The sequence below is a fragment of the Nerophis lumbriciformis genome, linkage group LG15, assembly GCF_033978685.3.
Source record: "Nerophis lumbriciformis linkage group LG15, RoL_Nlum_v2.1, whole genome shotgun sequence".
NCBI lineage: Eukaryota > Metazoa > Chordata > Actinopteri > Syngnathiformes > Syngnathidae > Nerophis > Nerophis lumbriciformis.
In genome coordinates, this window is record NC_084562.2 from 29296800 (window position 1) to 29318723 (window position 21924).

The 21924-nt window shown below is 38.1% G+C and overlaps 1 protein-coding gene across 7 annotated transcripts; it reads right to left on the bottom strand.

The window, feature by feature from the left end:
* Window positions 1–3989: 3989 nt before the first annotated feature.
* On the bottom strand, window positions 3990–21924 carry LOC133615812 (PEST proteolytic signal-containing nuclear protein-like). 7 transcript variants are annotated; one of them, XR_012050844.1, is made up of 7 exons: window positions 21783–21924; window positions 19039–19265; window positions 15740–15814; window positions 11903–11958; window positions 4795–4924; window positions 4723–4758; window positions 3990–4470 (listed from the first exon to the last, which is right to left on the bottom strand). XR_012050844.1 is itself a non-coding variant. In XM_072914829.1 (6 exons), the coding sequence occupies exons 1-5, from the start codon at window positions 21826–21828 to the stop codon at window positions 4813–4815; spliced, it is 516 nt and encodes a 171-aa protein (XP_072770930.1). In that variant the 5' UTR covers window positions 21829–21924; the 3' UTR covers window positions 3990–4758; window positions 4795–4812. The 7 variants fall into 7 exon arrangements, 3 of the variants coding, with proteins under 3 accessions (XP_072770930.1, XP_072770931.1, XP_061830603.1); XR_012050843.1 differs by having other exon boundaries at window positions 3990–4686; XR_009816773.2 differs by having other exon boundaries at window positions 4723–4924.

The following is a 21924-nucleotide window of genomic DNA, read 5'->3' on the forward strand; positions in this document are numbered from 1 at the left end:
TTTGACAAAAAAAATTCCAACTTTTTGACACTTAGAAAAAAATCCTGACTTTTTGCCAAAAAAAATTCCGACTTTTTGACACTTAGAAAAAATCCCGACTTTTTGATTAAAAAAATCCAGACTTTTTGACAAAAAAATGTCCAACTTTTTGACACTTAGAAAAAAAATTCCAACTTTTTTACCAAAAAAATCCAGACTTTTTGACAAAAAAAATTCAGACTTTGACACTTTCAAAAAATCCTGACTTTTTGACCAAAAAAATTCTGACTTTTTGACACTTAGAAAAAATCCCAACTTTTTGACATTTTTTTTTACTTTTTGACACTTAGAAAAAAAATTCCAACTTTTTTACCAAAAAAATCCAGACTTTTTGATAAAAAAAATTCAGACTTTGACACTTTCAAAAAATCCTGACTTTTTGACCAAAAAAATTCGGACTTTTTGACACTTAGAAAAAATCCCAACTTTTTGACAACATTTTTTTTGACTTTTTGACACTTAGAAAAAATTCCAACTTTTTGACCAATTTTTTTTGACTTTTTGACAAAAAAAATCCAACTTTTTGACACTTAGAAAAAAATCCAGACTTTTTGCCAAAAAAAATTCCGACTTTTTGACACTTAGAAAAAATCCTGACTTTTTTACCCAAAAAAATCGGACTTTTTGACACTTAGAAAAAATCGCAACTTTTTGACAATTTTTTTTTGACTTTTTGCCAAAAAAATTCCAACTTTTTGACACTTAGAAAAAAATCCTGACTTTTTGCCAAAAAAATTCCGACTTTTTGACACTTAGAAAAAATCCCGACTTTTTAACAAAAAAAATTCAGACTTTCCGACACTTGGAAAAAATCCTGACTTTTTGACCAAAAAAATTTCAGACTTTTTGACAAAAAAAATTCAGACTTTCCGACACTTGGAAAAAATCCTGACTTTTTGACCAAAAAAATTTCGACTTTTTGACCCAAAAAATCCAGACTTTTTGACAAAAAAATTTCCAACTTTTTGACACTTAAAAAAAAAAGTCCAATTTTTTGACACTTAGAAAAAACCTGACTTTTGACCAAAAAAAATCTGACTTTTTGACACTTAGAAAAAATCCCAACTTTTTGACAATTCTTTTTGACTTTTTGACCAAAAAAAATTCAGACTTTCCGACACTTGGAAAAAATCCTGACTTTTTGACCAAAATTTTTTCGACTTTTTGACCCAAAAAATCCAGACTTTATGACAAAAAAATGTCCAACTTTTTGACACTTAGAAAAAAAGTCCAATTTTTTGACACTTAGAAAAAACCCGACTTTTTGACCAAAAAAAATCTGACTTTCTGACACCAGGAAAAAATCGTGACTTTTTGACCAAAAAAATTCAGACTTTTTGACACTTAGAAAAAATCCCAACTTTTTGACAATTTTTTTTTAACTTTTTGACCAAAAAAATCCACTTTTTTTGACAAAAAAAATCCCAACTTTTTGACAATTCTTTTTGACTTTTTGACCAAAAAAAATTCAGACTTTCCGACACTTGGAAAAAATCCAGACTTTTTGACCAAAAAATTTTCGACTTTTTGACCCAAAAAATCCAGACTTTTTGCCAAAAAAATTCCAACTTTTTGACACTTAGAAAAAAATCCTGACTTTTTGCCAAAAAAATTCCGACTTTTTGACACTTAGAAAAAATCCCGACTTTTTGACAAAAAAAATTCAGACTTTCCGACACTTGGAAAAAATCCTGACTTTTTGACCAAAAAAATTTCCGACTTTTTGACAAAAAAAATTCAGACTTTCCGACACTTGGAAAAAATCCTGACTTTTTGACCAAAAAAATTTCGACTTTTTGACCCAAAAAATCCTGACTTTTTGACCAAAAAAATTTCGACTTTTTGACCCAAAAAATCCAGACTTTTTGACAAAAAAATGTCCAACTTTTTGACACTTAAAAAAAAAAGTCCAATTTTTTGACACTTAGAAAAAACCTGACTTTTTGACCAAAAAAAATCTGACTTTTTGACACTTAGAAAAAATCCCAACTTTTTGACAATTTTTTTTGACTTTTTGACCAAAAAAAATTCAGACTTTCCGACACTTGGAAAAAATCCTGACTTTTTGACCAAAAATTTTTCGACTTTTTGACCCAAAAAATCCAGACTTTATGACAAAAAAATGTCCAACTTTTTGACACTTAGAAAAAAAGTCCAATTTTTTGACACTTAGAAAAAACCCGACTTTTTGACCAAAAAAAATCTGACTTTCTGACACCAGGAAAAAATCGTGACTTTTTGACCAAAAAAATTCAGACTTTTTGACACTTAGAAAAAATCCCAACTTTTTGACAATTTTTTTTTAACTTTTTGACCAAAAAAATCCACTTTTTTTGACAAAAAAAATTCCAACTTTTTGACACTTAGAAAAAAATCCTGACTTTTTGACCAAAAAAATTCCGAATGTTTGACACTTGGAAAAAATTCCAACTTTTTGACATTTAGAAAAAAATCCAGCTTTTTTTGACAAAAAATGTCCGACTTTATAACACTTGGAAAAAATGCCGAATCAGGTGACAATATCAACTATCAAGTGTGGTTGATTCTTTGCATTGAGTGAGAAGAGGACATCAAAATGAAGAAATTGTGGATAAAGGAGGAAAAGTCACCTGGACAATTTTTGAATTTTTTTCCAAAGGGAATGTGGTCTGTACATGATGCAAGGCAAGACCCCGCTAATACTACACCACCTTAGCTCACCCTTTAGAGCACAGTTGTGACTTCCTGCCACTAAACCTGCAGAAAATAGTTTTTCTTAGGTTTCTCTATGTTTACAATTTCACACTTTGCACTATTTTCTTACACGAAAGGACAAGAACACGGGTACAAACGGCCAAAATGAGTTTCCTCCGTCGGGTGGCGGGTCTCTCCCTTTAAAAATAGGGTGAGAAGATCTGTCGTCCGGGAGGAGCTCAAGGTAAATCCACTGCTCCTCCACATCAAAAGGTGGTTCGGGCAGGACACGGTGGAGAGACTATGTCTCCCAGCTGGCCTGGGACCGCCTTGGGAAACCCCGGGGTGAGCTGCATGAAGTAACTAGGAGAGGGAAGTCTGGGCTTCTCTGCTTAGGCTGCTGCCCCCGCCACCAGACTTAGGATAAGTGGAAGAAGATGGATGGATGAACTTTGGAGACGTCAATCTAACAATACACACAAATATCTTCAAAATGTTTATTGGACTGAATTGCAACATAAAGATTCAAAGACAGACAATATTTGTTTTATTATCAAAGAGTTCACTAGCAGGGAAGAGGACATCTTGTCTTATTGAGGTCACACAAAGCTTTCATTTTCACCAGGAAGCACAAACTAATCAAAAGGTGTGGAGTAGAAACTCATCAAAAGGTGTGGAGTAGAATCTAATCAAAAGGTGTGGAGTAGAAATTAATCAAAAGGTGTGGAGTAGAAACTAATCAAAAGGTGTGGAGTAGAAACTAATCAAAAGGTGTGGAGTAGAAATTAATCAAAAGGTGTGGAGTAGAAACTAATCAAAAGGTGTAGAGTAGAAACTAATCAAAAGGTGTAGAGTAGAAACTAATCAAAAGGTGTGGAGTAGAAACTAATCAAAAGGTGTGGAGTAGAAACTAATCAAAAGGTGTGGAGTAGAAATTAATCAAAAGGTGTGGAGTAGAAACTAATCAAAAGGTGTAGAGTAGAAACTAATCAAAAGGTGTAGAGTAGAAACTAATCAAAAGGTGTGGAGTAGAAACTAATCAAAAGGTGTGGAGTAGAAACTAATCAAAAGGTGTGGAGTAGAAACTAATCAAAAGGGTTGGATTAGAAACTAATCAAAAGGTGTAGAGTAGAAACTAATCAAAAGGTGTGGAGTAGAAACTAATCAAAAGGTGTGGAGTAGAAACTAATCAAAAGGTGTGGAGTAGAAAGTAAGCACAAGATTGCGAGAGGAGCAAACTGGTGGTGACAAACTACACAAATGAAGACAACAAATGATGGAATAAAAACACTGCTATGTACATTTTTACACAAACTTGAGAGAAGCGAGCAGGGGAGGACACCTGAGCAGCTTCACCTGTGGAGAAGCTGGTTGCCATGGATATTACATATGTTGTGTAGACATCAATACACATTACTTCTACACGTATCTCAGGTGTGGTTGAACAAAATATGACTATAGATATCTCAGGTGTGGTTGACCAAAATGTAATTATTGATATCTCAGGTGTGGTTGAACAAAATATGACTATAGATATCTCAGGTGTGGTTGACCAAAATATAATTATTGATATCTCAGGTGTGGTTGAACAAAATATGACTATAGATATCTCAGGTGTGGTTGACCAAAATATAATTATTGATATCTCAGGTGTGGTTGAACAAAATATGACTATAGATATCTCAGGTGTGGTTGACCAAAATATAATTATTGATATCTCAGGTGTGGTTGAACAAAATATGACTATAGATATCTCAGGTGTGGTTGACCAAAATATAATTATTGATATCTCAGGTGGGGTTGAACGAAATATGATTATAGATATCTCAGGTGTGGCTGAACAACATATGGTTATAGATATCTCAGGTGTGGCAGAACAAAATATAGTTATAGATATCTCAGGTGTGGTTGAACAAAATATGACTATAGATATCTCTGGTGTGGTTGAACAAAATATGACTATAGATATCTCAGGTGTGGTTGACCAAAATATAATTATTGATATCTCAGGTGTGGCAGAACAAAATATGACTACTGATATCTCAGGTGAGGTTGAACAAAATATGACTACTGATATCTCAGGTGAGGTTGAACAATTGATTACAACTTGTCTGCTTGGGCTTTCAGCTTCTTCTCCCAAAGTTTCTGGTGATCAGAGAAGCCTTGCTTGCCCTTGTTGAAGGAGTTGGGTCCCGCCGATGTTGGCGTCTCCCTGAAAAGATGGCCGACATGTCTGCTAAATGATACCACTAAAGCAGCGCACCTTTGTACAGAAAGTCAATCAATCAATCAATCAATCAATGTTTATTTATATAGCCCTAAATCACAAGTGTCTCAAAGGGCTGTGCCAGTAATACCGTATTTTTCGGACTATAAGTGGCAGTTTTTTTCATAGTTTGGCCGGGGGTGCGACTTATACTCAGGAGCGACTTATGTGTGAAATGATGAACACATTAGCGTAAAATATCAAACAATATTATTGATCTCATTCACGTAAGAGACTAGACGTATAAGATTTCATGGGATTTAGCGATTAGGAGTGACAGATTGTATAGCATGTTCTATATGTTATAAGGCTGAAATGACGCGTCGACGTAGTCGACGTCATCGGTTACGTAAATACGTCGACGCGTCGCATATTTACGTCACACTACTGTCATGGCGGAGCGCAAAGCAGACGATGCGAGCGAGGGGAAAAAAGCACGCCAAAAGTCGTCAAAAGTGTGGGAGTATTTCAATAAACGGCCTAATAATGTTGTTGTATGCACACTGTGTCGAGCGGAAATGGCCTATCATAGCAGCACAACAGCTATGAACGAACATTTGAAAAGAAAACCCCCGACAGCGTTCTTGCCATCACCATCAACAAGTCAATCGTCCGCGTGCGTATACGTTGTCATTATTACACAAAAACATGAATGTGTCATTTGTATCTGCGTTGTAAATTCATAAACTAAAGCACCGTTTGCTCTGAGAGGCGCGTTTGGCGTGCCTGTTCAGTGTTTACAAAGACGCGCTCCTCTTTAACGCTGTGGAGAGGCGGCGGCGGCGGCGAGCGAGCGGCGAGGCGGGGCGCGCCGGGAGCGACGCCGCAAGAGACAGGGGACGACGAGCGAGCGAGGAAGAGGAGCTGAAAAGCGAGGAAAGAAAGAGAAAAGAGTTGGAAGAGAAAAGACTTTGTGTAAAATTAAAAGATTGTAAACCTGGCAAAGCCGTCTGGCGTTCAGTCTGTCGGTCCTGAAAGAACCCCACGGCACAAGACGTGTCACAAACGCTAACGTTAATTAGTTGTGCAAATACCTTTTACAACATTAACAGTTACATATACTATGTACAAACCAACAATTAACTTTCACTTTAATCATACTATCATTGTTGTGTTATTAAGCAAAATAAGCAATACTTTTACTTTTGTTGAAATGTTTACTCAGTGGCCTAGTGGTTAGAGTGTCCGCCCTGAGATCGGTAGGTTGTGAGTTCAAATCCCGGCCGAGTCATACCAAAGACTATAAAAATGGGAGCCATTACCTCCCTGCTTGGCACTCAGCATCAAGGGTTGGAATTGGGGGTTGAATCACCAAAAATGATTCCCGGGCGCGGCCACCGCTGCTGCCCACTGCTCCCCTCACCTCCCAGGGGGTGATCAAGGGTGATGGGTCAAATGCAGAGAATAATCTCGCCACACCTAGTGTGTGTGTGTGTGACAATCATTGCTACTTTAACTTTAACTTTAACTTTACACTGTACATTTTTTTGTATTGGATGTTTAGCTTTATTTTTGCACATTTTAGCAAATAAGCAATACTTTTACTTTTGTTGAAATGTTTACACTTGTTACAGAATATTTCCGTTTTGCACTTTTTTGTACTGGATGTTTATCTTTATTTTTGCACATTTTAAAGCAAAATAAGCAATACTTTTACTTTTGAAATGCTTATACTATTCCAGAATATTAAGATTTGCACTGGATGTTTACTTTTATATTTGCACATTAAAAAGCAAATAAGCTACTTTTAATTTTGTTAAATGTTAAAAGTTTTAAATGTTTACATTGTTACAGAATATTTTGTCATGTTGTTGTCAATGTTGACTGAGTGGCCATACTTTTTTTTTTTTGTAAATAAAAGCCATGCCTTTTGAAAAAACTGGCCTACATTTATTTTTTCCTCTTCATTTTAAATAAAAAAAATAATCGGTAAAAGGAAAAATAATCTATAGATTAACCGATTAATCGGGAAAAATAATCTATAGATTAATCGATAGAAAAATAATCGTTAGCTGCAACCCTAATATGTTATAGTTATTTGAATGACTCTTACCATAATATGTTACGTTAACATACCAGTTGGTTATTTATGCCTCATATAACGTACACTTATTCAGCCTGTTGTTCACTATTCTTCATTTATTTTAAATTGCCTTTCAAATGTCTATTCTTGCTGTTGACTTTTATCAAATACATTTCCCCAAAAAATGCGACTTATACTCCAGTGCGACTTATATATGTTTTTTACCTTCTTTATTATGCATTTTCGGCCGGTGCGATTTATACTCCGGAGCAACTTATACTCCGAAAAATACGGTACTTGGGAAACACTTTGGTGTTAGCAGCAGAAAGAAAAATACTTTTTTTTAAATGCATTCTGTCAAGAATATGAATGAAACATTCATGTATTGTAACTAGGGCTGGGTGATACATGGAATATACTGGATATATCGTGGGGTTGTCTCTGTGCGATACAGAAAATGACTATATGGTGATATCGAGTACACGTTCTCACACAGTTGCTTTTAGCTGCAGACATTACACTACATGCTCTTACCACTCTTTCTTGTCTCTCCTTCTCACAGAGACATAAAACAAGCGCACCTTCTTACATACGTCACATACGTATACACCCTCCTTGAGCAGAGAGGTAGCAGCATAGCTAAAGTTAGCTGTGGTGCGAGTGGTAATACGAGAGAAAGAAGGTGAGAATCTGGCAACAAATGAAGGAAGAATTAATTCCCAAGAAAAACAGCAGGGGGTCCATCGTCTGGCGGTGGTTTGGCTTCAAGCGGGAAGACGTTGAACAGACAACCGTAATATGTCAAGTATGCGGCAAAAGCGTTGCTACAAAAAGTACCGTATTTTCCGCACTATAAGGCGCACCTAAAAACCACAAATTTACTCAAAAGCTGACAGTGCGGCTTATAACCCGGTGCGCTTTATATATGGATTAATATTAAGATTCATTTTCATAAAGTTTCGGTCTCGCAACTACGGTAAACAGCCGCCATCTTTTTTCCCCGTAGAAGAGGAAGTGCTTCTTCTTCTACGCAAGCAACCGCCAAGGTAAGCACCCGCCCCCATAGAACAGGAAGCGCTTCTTCTTCTACTGTAAGCAACCACCCGCCCGCGTAGAAGAAGAAGAAGCGCGTGGATATTACGTTTCATTTCCTTTGTGTGTTTACATCTGTAAAGACCACAAAATGGCTCCTACTAAGCGACAGGGATCCGGTTCATGAAAAGACGCAATCTCTCCATCCGCACACGGACTACTATTTCACAGCAACTGCCTAAAGACTTTCAAGAAAAGCTGGCTACTTTCCGTGCATATTGTAAAAACAAGATAGCTGAAAAAAAGATCCGGCCAGAGAACATTATCAACATGGACGAGGTTCCACTGACTTTTGATATTCCTGTGAACCGCACTGTGGATACAACGGGAGCACGTACGGTGAATATTCGCACCACAGGGAATGAGAAGTCATCCTTCACTGTGGTTCTAGCTTGCCATGCTAATGGCCAGAAACTTCCACCCATGGTGATATTCAAAAGGAAGACCTTGCCAAAAGAGACCTTTCCAGCCGGCGTCATCATAAAAGCTAACTCGAAGGGATGGATGGATGAAGAAAAGATGAGCGAGTGGTTAAGGTAAGTTTATGCGAAGAGGCCGGGTGGCTTTTTTCACGCAGCTCCGTCCATGTTGATATACGACTCCATGCGCGCCCACATCACGCTGGTTTTTAATATATTATTAAAGTTTGACTGACCTATCTGACTGTTTTTTTTGACATTCCTTTAGCGCAGTTAGATGCGGCTTATAACACGGGGCGGCTTATAGGTGGACAAAGTTTTGAAATATGCCGTTCATTGAAGGCGCGGCTTATAACCCAGGGCGGCTTATGGTGCGGAAAATACGGTAGCATTACTGCTAATTTGTAGCATCATTTGAAAAGTCACCTGCCAAAGAATGAAGAGTGCTTGAAACTCCGCATGTCAACATCTCCGGCCGGTGCCACGCCCACAAAATGCCCAAGCAACCATTTCCACATCAACACCGTATGAAACAAATAGTCAACAACAAAAGGAGATAACGTCCGCAGGAACCTACCACATAGTGAAGGACATACACTATTTGATTTCCTATTATGCAGCTCTTTTTTATTTGACACTTATTGAAATATCTTGTGTGACATCATGCACAAAAGTGCACTTTATTTGTTTGAAACTATTGTAGTGGCATTCTGTACAAAAAGTGCACTTGAATTGAGTGTTGTTTTGATATGTCATCTTAGTGACATCATCTTAGTGACATCATGCACAAAAGTGCACTAATAGCTTGTTTTAAAATGTCTCTGACAATCTTGCACTTTCTGTTTTGGAAATGACATGAATGTTTGTGCCAGAGTGTTTACCTGTGTGTGTGATATCATATGCGATACAAGCAGTCCTGCAGAGTGTTTACTTGTGTGTGATATCATGTGCGATACAAGCAGTCCTGCAGCATGTTTACTTGTGTGTGATACCATGTGCAATACAAGCAGTACTGCAGCATGTTTACTTGTGTGTGATATCATGTGCGATACAAGAAGTCCTGCAGAGTGTTTACCTGTGTGTGTGATATCATATGCGATACAAGCAGTCCTGCAGAGTGTTTACTTGTGTGTGATATCATGTGCGATACAAGCAGTCCTGCAGAGTGTTTACTTGTGTGTGATATCATGTGCGATACAAGCAGTCCTGCAGAGTGTTTACTTGTGTGTGATATCATGTGCGATACAAGCAGTCCTGCAGAGTGTTTACTTGTGTGTGATATCACGTGCGATACAAGCAGTCCTGCAGCATGTTTACTTGTATGTGATACCGTGTGTGACACAAGCAGTACTGCAGCGTGTTTACTTGTGTGTGATATCATGTGCGATACAACCAGTCCTGCAGCATGTTTACTTGTGTGTGATACCATGTGCAATACAAGCAGTACTGCAGCATGTTTACTTGTGTGTGATATCATGTGCGATACAAGAAGTCCTGCAGAGTGTTTACTTGTGTGTAATATCATGTGCGATACAAACAGTCCTGCAGAGGGTTTACTTGTGTGTGATATCATGTGCAATACAAGCAGTCCTGCAGCATGTTTACTTGTGTGTGATATCATGTGCGATACAAGCAGTCCTGCAGCATGTTTACTTGTATGTGATACCATGTGCGACACAAGCAGTACTGCAGCGTGTTTACTTGTGTGTGATATCATGTGCGATACAAGCAGTACTGCAGCGTGTTTACTTGTGTGTGATATCATGTGCGATACAACCAGTCCTGCAGCATGTTTACTTGTGTGTGATACCATGTGCAATACAAGCAGTACTGCAGCATGTTTACTTGTGTGTGATATCATGTGCGATACAAGAAGTCCTGCAGAGTGTTTACTTGTGTGTAATATCATGTGCGATACAAACAGTCCTGCAGAGGGTTTACTTGTGTGTGATATCATGTGCAATACAAGCAGTCCTGCAGCATGTTTACTTGTGTGTGATATCATGTGCGATACAAGCAGTCCTGCAGCATGTTTACTTGTATGTGATACCATGTGCGACACAAGCAGTACTGCAGCGTGTTTACTTGTGTGTGATATCATGTGCGATACAAGCAGTACTGCAGCGTGTTTACTTGTGTGTGATATCATGTGCGATACAACCAGTCCTGCAGCATGTTTACTTGTGTGTGATACCATGTGCAATACAAGCAGTACTGCAGCATGTTTACTTGTGTGTGATATCATGTGCGATACAAGAAGTCCTGCAGAGTGTTTACTTGTGTGTAATATCATGTGCGATACAAGCAGTCCTGCAGAGTGTTTACCTGTGTGTGTGATATCATGTGCAATACAAGCAGTACTGCAGCATGTTTACTTGTGTGTGATATCATGTGCGATACAAGAAGTCCTGCAGAGTGTTTACTTGTGTGTAATATCATGTGCGATACAAGCAGTCCTGCAGAGTGTTTACCTGTGTGTGTGATATCATATGCGATACAAGCAGTCCTGCAGAGTGTTTACTTGTGTGTGATATCATGTGCGATACAAACAGTCCTGCAGAGGGTTTACTTGTGTGTGATATCATTTGCGATACAAGCAGTCCTGCAGAGTGTTTACCTGTGTGTGTGATATCATATGCGATACAAGCAGTCCTGCAGAGTGTTTACTTGTGTGTGACATCATGTGCGATACAAGCAGTCCTGCAGCATATTTACTTGTGTGTGATATCATTTGCGGTACAAGCAGTCCTGCAGCGTGTTTACTTGTGTGTGATATCATGTGCGACACAAGCAGTACTGCAGCGTGTTTACTTGTGTGTGATATCATGTGCGACACAAGCAGTACTGCAGCGTGTTTACTTGTGTGTGATATCATATGCGATACAAGCAGTCCTGCAGAGTGTTTACTTGTGTGTGATATCATGTGCGATACAAGCAGTCCTGCAGCATGTTTACTTGTGTGTGATACCATGTGCAATACAAGCAGTACTGCAGCATGTTTACTTGTGTGAGATATCATGTGCGATACAAGCAGTCCTGCAGAGTTTTTACTTGTGTGTGATATCATGTGCGATACAAGCAGTCTTGCAGAGTGTTTACTTGTGTGTGATATCATTTGCGGTACAAGCAGTCCTGCAGAGTGTTTACCTGTGTGTGATATCATGTGCGATACAAGCAGTCCTGCAGAGTTTTTACTTGTGTGTGATATCATGTGCGATACAAGCAGTCTTGCAGCGTGTTTACTTGTGTGTGATATCGTGTGCAATACAAGCAGTCCTGCAGTGTTTACTATTGTGTGATATCATGTGCGACACAAGCAGAGTGTTTACTTGTGTGCGATACAAGCAGTCCTGCAGCGTGTTTACAGGTAATAAATATTTATGAACGCACCTGCCGACGTTCCTCATCCTCATCTTGGCCTCTGGTGGCATCTCCTCAGGTTCACTCTGCAAGGCGAGAGAACATTTTCATTTCTGTTAGTCTCTCATTTAGATGTGGTGTGGACGTGCAAACACTTCCAGTCAGTCCAAACTTTCTTATGACCCACATATTTGCCATCAAAATAAAAGCCTCAACAGAATAGGTTGTCTTATTTTGAAGGTGTAGTAGAGATAATACTTTACAGATACTGTAATATGTTCATGTTTTCCATAACATCACATTGTTGTGTATTGCAAACTCAAACGTAGAAGCTAGCTTATCTCTTGCCGTAGTTAGCTTTTACGTCTAACACCGTAGCATGCTGATGTGTTCCCCTTTAAATACTCAGCACGTTGAAACAATTTTCAATAAAGTAGTGAATTGTAAAGTACATTCATCCAAATGTTTATTTTCACCGTAGTATGGAATGAGTATCGGATTGTGGAAATTCATAGGCGACTAAAATTATGTTATTGTGACACTCTAGTACCGTATTTTTCGGAGTGTAAGTCGCACCGGCCGAAAATGCATAATAAAGAAGGAAAAAAACATATATAAGTCGCACTGGAGTATAAGTCGCATTTTTGGGGGGAATGTAAAAAAGCCAACAGCAAGAATAGACATTTGAAAGGCAATTTAAAATTAAAGCTGCAAGCAGCATTGGTCGGGCCCGCGTATTTGGCAGGTGCTAGTTTTAAGTGTCCCAATACTATTGTCCAGTTTTAGTCCTAAGTGTCCCAATACTGTTGTCTACTTTTAGTCCTAACTGTCCCAATACCTTTGTCCATTGGTAGTCATAAGTGTCCCAAAACTTTTGTCTACTTTTAGTCAGAATTGTCCCAATACTTTTGTCTAGTGTACCTACCTTGTCTGCATTGTGTGGGCACGCTGGTGCTTCCTGCTTTTAAGCAGCCATCTTAAAAAAAACAGCAGCATCAGCGCAGCGGGTCTTTGAAGGGTCATAAAATCAAAACCGGAGCATCTATACTTTTAATCACAAGGGTTTAATCTCTCTCCTGTGTTAGTTTGAGGCCGAAACGACAAACGCGCTCAGAGGAGATAGATTTTGAAGAAAGGTGACCGGTTTTTACAAATATTTTGTTTTGAAGGGGAAATAGCAAACTTCCTGTTGATTTTTGCTGGGGGTTGTCAATTTATGAAATGTAGGTCTAAGTGAGACCTACACAGAGGTTTTTGTTTCATGTCTCTCCGACCTTCCCAGTGGGAGTTACAGGCAGTTTTGTCATTTTTTTCTTCCGAGGAGCAGTTTTTTCTCGCTTTTATAAAAAAAATTGCTCTAGAGCGCAATTTTGAGATTTGGGGTTAGGTTTTTTTATTGGATCGCAATTTTTGCCAGTCCTGATGTGTGTGTTCAGTTTGGTGAGTTTTGAAGCGTGTTAAGGGGGTCAAATTACAGCTCAAAGAGGCAAAAGTGACTGTTTTTAGTACTTTTTTGTCTTGAAGGGGGAATTGCCAACTTCCTGTTGATTTTTGCCTGAGAATATACTATTATGAAATCGAGGTCTAAGTCAGACCTACATAAAGGATTTTGTTTCATGTCTCTCCGACCTTCCTAGTGTGAGTTACAGGCAGTCTAGTTTTTTTTTTCCTAGGGGGCGCTAGAGCGCAATTTTGAGTTTTGTGGTTCGTTTTTTTTTAAAAGGCAATTTTCGCAGGTCCTGATGTGTGGGTCAAATCTGGTGAGTTTTGAAGCATGTTAAGTGGGTCAAATTACAGCTCAAAGAGGCGGTCGGTATAATAATAATAAAGAATAATAATAAAACCTTACAAATTCAATAGGTCCTTATGTCCCATTGTATAAGGACTCCCTTTGGGAGTCCTTATACAATGGGCCATGCGGGCCCTAATAAATGAAGAATAGTGAACAACAGGCTGAATAAGTGTACGTTATATGAGGCATAAATAACCAACTGGTATGTTAACGTAACATATTATGGTAAGAGTCATTCAAATAACTATAACATATAGAACATGCTATACGTTTACCAAACAATCTAATCGCTAAATCCCATGAAATCTTATACGTCTAGTCTCTTACGTGAATGAGATCAATAATATTATTTGATATTTTACGCTAATGTGCTAATCATTTCACACATAAGTCGCTCCTGAGTATAAGTCGCATCCCCGGCCAAACTATGGAAAAAACTGCCACTTATAGTCCGAAAAATACGGTATTCATGTTAGAACTCTGTGTTTCATGTAGTCACCGGGCTTCCTGTTCTACCCAGTAGAAGTAGTAAGTAGACAGGAACATGTGTACAATGCACACCTTTGTGACAGTAATGAAAATAAATAAAAGAATGTAACTACCACATTTTTCATTCAATATAGAAATTCCTGTTTTTTTTCTGCTCAGTCTTGGGTCCAAGGACCAAAATAACCATCAGTGTATTTATTAGGGCCCGCATGGCCCATTGCATAAGGACTCCCAAAGGGAGTCCTTATGCAATGGGACATAAGGACCTATTGAATTTGTAAGGTTTTATTATTATTCTTTATTATTATTATTATGCCGACCGCCTCTTTGAGCTGCAATTTGACCCACTTAACATGCTTCAAAACTCACCATATTTGACCCACACATCAGGACCTGCAAAAATTGCCTTTTGATGAAAAAAACGAACAGCAAAACTCAAAATTGCGCTCTAGCGCCCCCTAGAAAAAAAAAACTAGACTGCCTGTAACTCCCACTAGGAAGGTCGGAGAGACATGAAACAAAAACCTCTATGTAGGTCTGATTTAGACCTAGCTTTCATAATAGTACATTCTCGGGCTAAAATCAACAGGAAGTTGGCAATTCCCCCTTCAAGACAAAAAAGTACTAAAAACGGTCACTTTTGCCTCTTTGAGCTGTAATTTGACCCTCTTAACATGCTTCAAAACTCACCAAACTGAACACACACATCAGGACTGGCACAAATTGCGATTTAATTAAAAAAACCTAACCCCAAATCTCAAAAATTGCGCTCTAGCGCAATTTTTGAATAAAACGCAGAAAAAACTGCTCCTCGGAAGAAAAAAATGACAAAACTGCCTGTAACTCCCACTGGGAAGGTCGGAGAGACATGAAACATGTAGGTCTCACTTAGACCTACATTTCATATATTGACAACCCCCAGCAAAAATCAACAGGAAGTTTGCTATTCCCCCTTCAAAACAAATTTTTTGTAAAAACCGGTCACCTTCCTTCAAAATCTATCTCCTCTGAGCACGTTTGTCGTTTCGGCTTCAAACTAACACAGGAGAGAGATTAAACCCTGTGATTAAAAGTATAGATGGGCGTTTTAATAACTGCTCCGGTTTTGATTTTATGACCCTTCAAAGACCCGCTGCTCTGATGCTGCTGCGCTGCTGTTTTTTTAAGATGGCTGCTTAAAAGCAGGAAGCACCAGCGTGCCCACACAATGCAGACAAGGTAGGTACACTAGACAAAAGTATTGGGACAATTCTGACTAAAAGTAGACAAAAGTTTTGGGACACTTATGACTACCAATGGACAAAGGTATAGGGACAGTTAGGACTAAAAGTAGACAACAGTATTGGGAAACTTAGGACTACCACTGGACAAAAGTATTGGGACACCTACACTGGCCAAAAGTATTGGGACACTTAGGACTACAACTTGACAAAAGTATTGGGACACTTAGGACTAAAACTGGACAATAGTATTGGGACACTTAGGACTAGCACCTGCCAAATACGCGGGCCCGACCAATGCTGCTTGCAGCTTTAATATTATATTTGGGTCAGTAGGAAAGTAGCGTGTACTACGTGTGTACTTACATCATCATCCTCATTGAAAACTGAGGACATGCCAGGTTTCTTTGCAGGAACTGTTGGAGCCGGTTCTTTGGGTTTCTATTGGGACACACAACAAGACAACACGTTGATTAACAACATGTTTACACATCAATCAATTAACAGCAGATACAATATATGTACAAATGATAGCAGTATTTACTGTATACAACTAATTAGTGCTGTCTTGTACAGTACAAAACTATTTTTTTATTCTTCATATTCTCACTAACGTTCGCCACGTTTGTTCTTTGTTTACATTGAGCTGGCAACTACTTACAGTACTACCAACAGTACCGTTTAATCCCTCTTTACCTGGTCTTAGCCCGGGTCTTTAGCGCCGCTCTAGTGGCTCCCTGGAGCTTCTACAAAAACGTACGAAAATGGAAAAATATATGTTTTTGTTTTAATTTAGTTTGTGTAGGACAAACATGACACTAACCTTCCTAATTGTTACAAAGACCACTGTTTGTATGAAACATGCTTCACCGGAGACAGTATTTGGCGAGCGCCGTTTTGTCCTACTAATTCAGGTGGTCCTTGAACTCACCGTAGTTTGTTTACATGTACAACTTTCTCAGACGCTGCCACAGAAAGAGGTGTTTTATGCCCCTCCTTCTTTGTCTCATTTTGTCCACCAAACCTTTTATACTGTACATGAATGCACAAAAGTTAGCTTTGTTGATGTTATTGACTTGTGTGGAGTGCTAATCAGGCATATTTAGTCAGTGCTAATCCATGCTAACATGCTACTTAGGCTAGCTGTGTGTACATATTGCCTCATTATGCCTCGTTTGTAGGTACAGTATATTTGAACTCATTTAATGTCCTTTACTCATGTGCGCTGTGTATTTAATTTATATTTGCATGACCCATTATCTATATGTAATATTGACTTTATTTCTGATAGTTGTTTGTACATCATGCTGTTTCCAGACCACAGCAAACGTTGCCATGTTGTTCCAGACCACAGCAAACATTACCCAGCTTGCAAAGATTTGTTTTGTTCTAATTTTGGCGGTCCTTGAACTCACCGTAGTTGTGTGGACTGTGACGCAACAGTTTGTTTACATGTACAACTTTCTCCGACGCTGCCACAGAAAGACCTGTTTTATGCCCCTCCTTCTTCGCCTCGTTGTTTTTCCACCAAACGTTTTATACTGTACATGAATGCACAAAAGTGGACTTTGTTGATGTTATTGACTTGTGTGGAGTGCTAATCAGGCTTATTTGGTCAGGGCTAATTAATGCTAACATGCTATTTAGGCTAGCTGTGTGTACATATTGCATCATTATGCCTCGATTGCAGCTATATTTGAACTCATTTAATGTCCTTGACTTATGTCCTCTGTGTATCTAATGTATATTTGCATGTCTCATGACACATTATCTGTATGTAATATTGACTTTATTTCTGGTAGTTGTTTGTGCGCCGTGTTGTTCCAGACCACAGCAAACATTACCCAGCTTGCAAAGATTTGTTTTGTCCTACTAATTTCGACGGTCCTTGAACTCACCGTAGTTGTGTGGACTGTGACGCAACAGTTTGTTTACATGTACAACTTTCTCTGACGCTGCCACAGAAAGACCTATTTTATGCCACGCCTTCTTTGTCTCGTTTTGTCCACCAAACCTTTTATACTGTACATGAATGCACAAAGGTGAGCTTTGTTGATGTTATTGACTTGTGTGGAGTGCTAATCAGGTATATTTAGTCAGTGCTAATCCATGCTAACATGCTACTTAGGCTAGCTGTGTGTACATATTGCCTCATTATGCCTCGTTTGTAGGTACAGTATATTTGAACTCATTTAATGTCCTTTACTCATGTGCGCTGTGTATTTAATTTATATTTGCATGACCCATTATATATATGTAATATTGACTTTATTTCTGATAGTTGTTTGTACATCATGCTGTTCCAGACCACAGCAAACGTTGCCATGTTGTTCCAGACCACAGCAAACATTACCCAGCTTGCAAAGATTTGTTTTGTTCTAATTTTGGCAGTCCTTGAACTCACCGTAGTTGTGTGGACTGTGACGCAACAGTTTGTTTACATGTAGAACTTTCTCCGACGCTGCCACAGAAAGACCTGTTTTATGCCCCTCCTTCTTCGCCTCATTGTTTTTCCACCAAACGTTTTATACTGTACATGAATGCACAAAGGTGGACTTTGTTGATGTTATTGACTTGTGTGGAGTGCTAATCAGGCTTATTTGGTCAGGGCTAATTAATGCTAACATGCTATTTAGGCTAGCTGTGTGTACATATTGCATCATTATGCCTCGATTGCAGCTATATTTGAACTCATTTAATGTCCTTGACTTATGTCCTCTGTGTATTTAATGTATATTTGCATGTCTCATGACACATTATCTGTATGTAATATTGACTTTATTTCTGGTAGTTGTTTGTGCGCCATGTTGTTCCAGACCACAGCAAACATTACCCAGCTTGCAAAGATTTGTTTTGTCCTACTAATTTCGACGGTCCTTAAACTCACCGTAGTTGTACTGTGACACAACAGTTTGTTTACATGTACAACTTTCTCCGACGCTGCCACAGAAAGACCTGTTTTATGCCACGCCTTCTTTGTCTCGTTTTGTCCACCAAACATTTTATACTGTGCATGAATGCACAAAGGTGAGCTCTGTTGATGTTATTGACTTGCGTGGAGTACTAATCAAGACATATTTGGTCAGGACTAATCCATGCTAACATGCTATTTAGGAATCATTACGCATCGTTTGTAGGTATATTAATGTCCTTGACTTATGTCCTCTGTGTATTTAATTTATATTTGCATGTCTCATGACACATTATCTGTATGTAATATTGACTGCATTTCTGATAGTTGTTTGTGTGCATGTTGTTCCAGACCACAGCAAACATTACCCGGCTTGCAAAGATTGTAATAAATCCATTAGAAGAAGACGTTTCCTTTAACTCAGACACACACATCTATGTACCTTTGGCCATTCTAAGACAGTTATTTCCAGGAGTTATCTCACCCTCTGAGAAGTTTTACTAATGTTTTCTATTGTTGTAAAAATGTGTAGAATAAATATTACATTTCTGTCAACAAAGATTTGCGTCAGCTTGCGACACACATAGTGCAGATGTTTACTGACTCACACTATTTATGTTTAAATAACTTTTACTGCAAATGAATATCACCTCCAAGTATCGGCCTCCATGACTACTACTAATCAGTATCGGCCCTGAAAAAAACCACATGGGTCGATCTCTAGTACCGTATGTTTATCCAGCTATTTACTCACATTTGCTCCAAGCTTGATGGAAATGGGATTGGACTTTTTGCCAGCCTGACTGCTCAAGCCGAAGCCTATTTTGGAGGCTTTGCGGGGTGCGGGTGTCTCGGCGGGGGGTCCGTCCTCTTCATCGGAGGCGAGGTGCTGGGACGTGCGTTTGAGGGTGCTCGCTCCTCCAGCCAGCGTGCTACAAGAGACAGGCTTAGTTTTCACTCTGCCTCCCTCCTCCTGCGGCCCTGCTTGAGGCAAGACAACTCACCAAGGTGAACAACGGTTGGATTACACAGGTACACCTTTACCTGCGTGGCTATGCTTCAGCCACATTGCTGCACGATGGCAGCGACGGTACAAAATCTTCAAGTTTGAACTAGGGCTTGGCGATCAATGTATGTCATTGTAGACATGGTAGCATTATCAATTAAAATGCCTTTCATTAAAGGTTGGATTTTTTTCTTCTTCTATGGCAGAGGAAAGTGGAAGTGTGGAAGCAAGGTTGGTTGCATGGACAAAGGCACTCGCTCTCTGGTATCCGAGCAACGCAGGAAGTGATCACCGATCATTAGGAGTGACACGCTAACACAAAAATCCAGTTTTTTGACACCTAGAAAAAATCCCAACCTTTTGACAAAAAATTCCGAATTTTTGACACTTAGAAAAAATCCCGACTTTTTAAAAAAATAATACAGAATTTTTGACACTTAGAAAAAATCCCGACTTTTTGACACTTAGAAAAAATCCCGACCTTTTGAAAAAAACATTCAAATTTTTAGACAAAAAAAATCTCGATTTTTTTTGACCAAAAAAAATCAGACTTTTTGACAAAAAATCCTGACTTTTTGACACTTAGAAAAAAATCCAGATTTTTTTACCAAAAAAATTCTGATTTTTTGACACTTAAAAAAAATCCCGACCTTTTGAAAAGAAATTCAATTTTTAGACAAAAAAATCCAGATTTTTTGACCAAAAAAAATCTGATTTTTGACCAAAAAAAATCTGATTTTTTGACACTTAAAATTTTTTTGACTTTTTGACACATTTTTTACATTTAGAAAAAATCCAGAATCCTGACTTTTTGACACTTAGAAAAAAATCCAGATTTTTTAACCAAAAAAATACCGACTTTTTGACACTTAGAAAAAATCCCGACCTTTTGAAAAAAAATTCCATTTTTAGACAAAAAAATCCAGATTTTTTGACCAAAAAAAATCCAGATTTTTTGACCAAAAAAAATCAGATTTTTGACCCAAAAAAATCAGATTTTTTGACACTTAAAAAATCCAGATTTTTTGACAAAATTTTTAGACTTTTTGACACTTAGAAAAAATCCAGACTTTTTGACATTTAGAAAAAAAATCCAGACTTTTTTACATTTACAAAAAATACCGACTTTTTGACATTTACAAAAAATACCGACTTTTTGACCAAAAAAATTCCGACTTTTTGACACTTGGAAAAAATTCCGACTTTTTGACAAAAAATGTCCGACTTTTTGACACTTAGAAAAAATCCCGACTTTTTGACAAAATAATTTCCGACTTTTTGATACTTATAAAAAAATCCAGACTTTTTGACAAAAGAATTTCCGACTTTTTGACACTTATAAAAAAATCCAGACTTTTTGACACTTACAAAAAATCCAGACTTTTTGACCCCAAAATTTCCGACTTTTTGACACTTAGAAAAAATCCAGACTTTTTGACCAAAAAAATTCTGACTTTTTGACACTTAGAAAATGTGAATTTTTTTGTCAAAAAGTCTGGATTTTTTTGGTTACAAAATCATTTCCGACTTTTTGACACTTAGAAAAAAATCCCGACTTTTTGACACTTACAAAAATTTCCGACTTTTTGAGACTTAGAAAAATCCAGAATCAGATGACAATATCAACTATCAAGTGTGGTTGATTATTTGCATTGAGTGAGAAGAGGAAGTCAAAATGAAGAAATTGTGGATAAAGGAGGAAAAGGCACCTCGACAATTTTTGAAATTTTTCCAAAGGGAATGTGGTCTGTACATGATGCAAGGCAAGACCGCTAATACCACACCACCTTAGCTCACCCTTTAGAGCACAGTAGTAACTTCCTGACACTAAACCTGCAGAACATAGTTTTTCTTAGTTTTCTCTATGTTTACATTTTCACACTTTGCACTATTTTCTTACACTTTAGGAAACATTTCTTACATATTCCTTATTTTTGCACCTTCATTTTATGAGCTTATTGTTAAGTCTTCAATATGATTTAACTATTTTGTTGACATTGTTGGAGTGTTTTCCATGTTTGTGTTGACATTTCATTTCTGCCTTGATAACTGAGGGATTATAATCCTATTTTAAATATAAATGTTTACATTCTATACATTTTCTTCTGCTCTTTATTTTCAATTGGTCATGAAAACAATCATTAATTATCGATAAGGACCGATATAAAACATTTACTGTATATCGTGATAAAGTTTACAGCCGTATCGCCCAGCCCTAGTTTGAACTGAAATAAAGATCTAAAAAGAGCCTTTGCCAAATGTGAACTTATCAAGTAAGCATGATATTACATGACTAGTTAAAACACAAATCCAGCATTAAACGATGCATTAGCATTAGCATTGGCTAAACAACAACACCGAGCATGTTAGCGTGATACCACCTTAAAGGTGGCTCCAGTGACAAGGTTATGAACAATACGAAACGTGTAAAAAAAGGCAAGCAAACTGCGAGAGAAATGAGTGTTATATCGTGAAAATAGCACAGATATCACCTCCGTCGTCGGAGTAGTTTCTCCTCTTGCGCTGGAGCTCCGCCATTTTTGCTTCAGTGACGTCACTTCGGCTTCTTCTTCGGTGACGTCACTTCTGCTTCTTCTTCGCCGCTTAGTCCGAGGACCGCGATGCTCTTTAGCG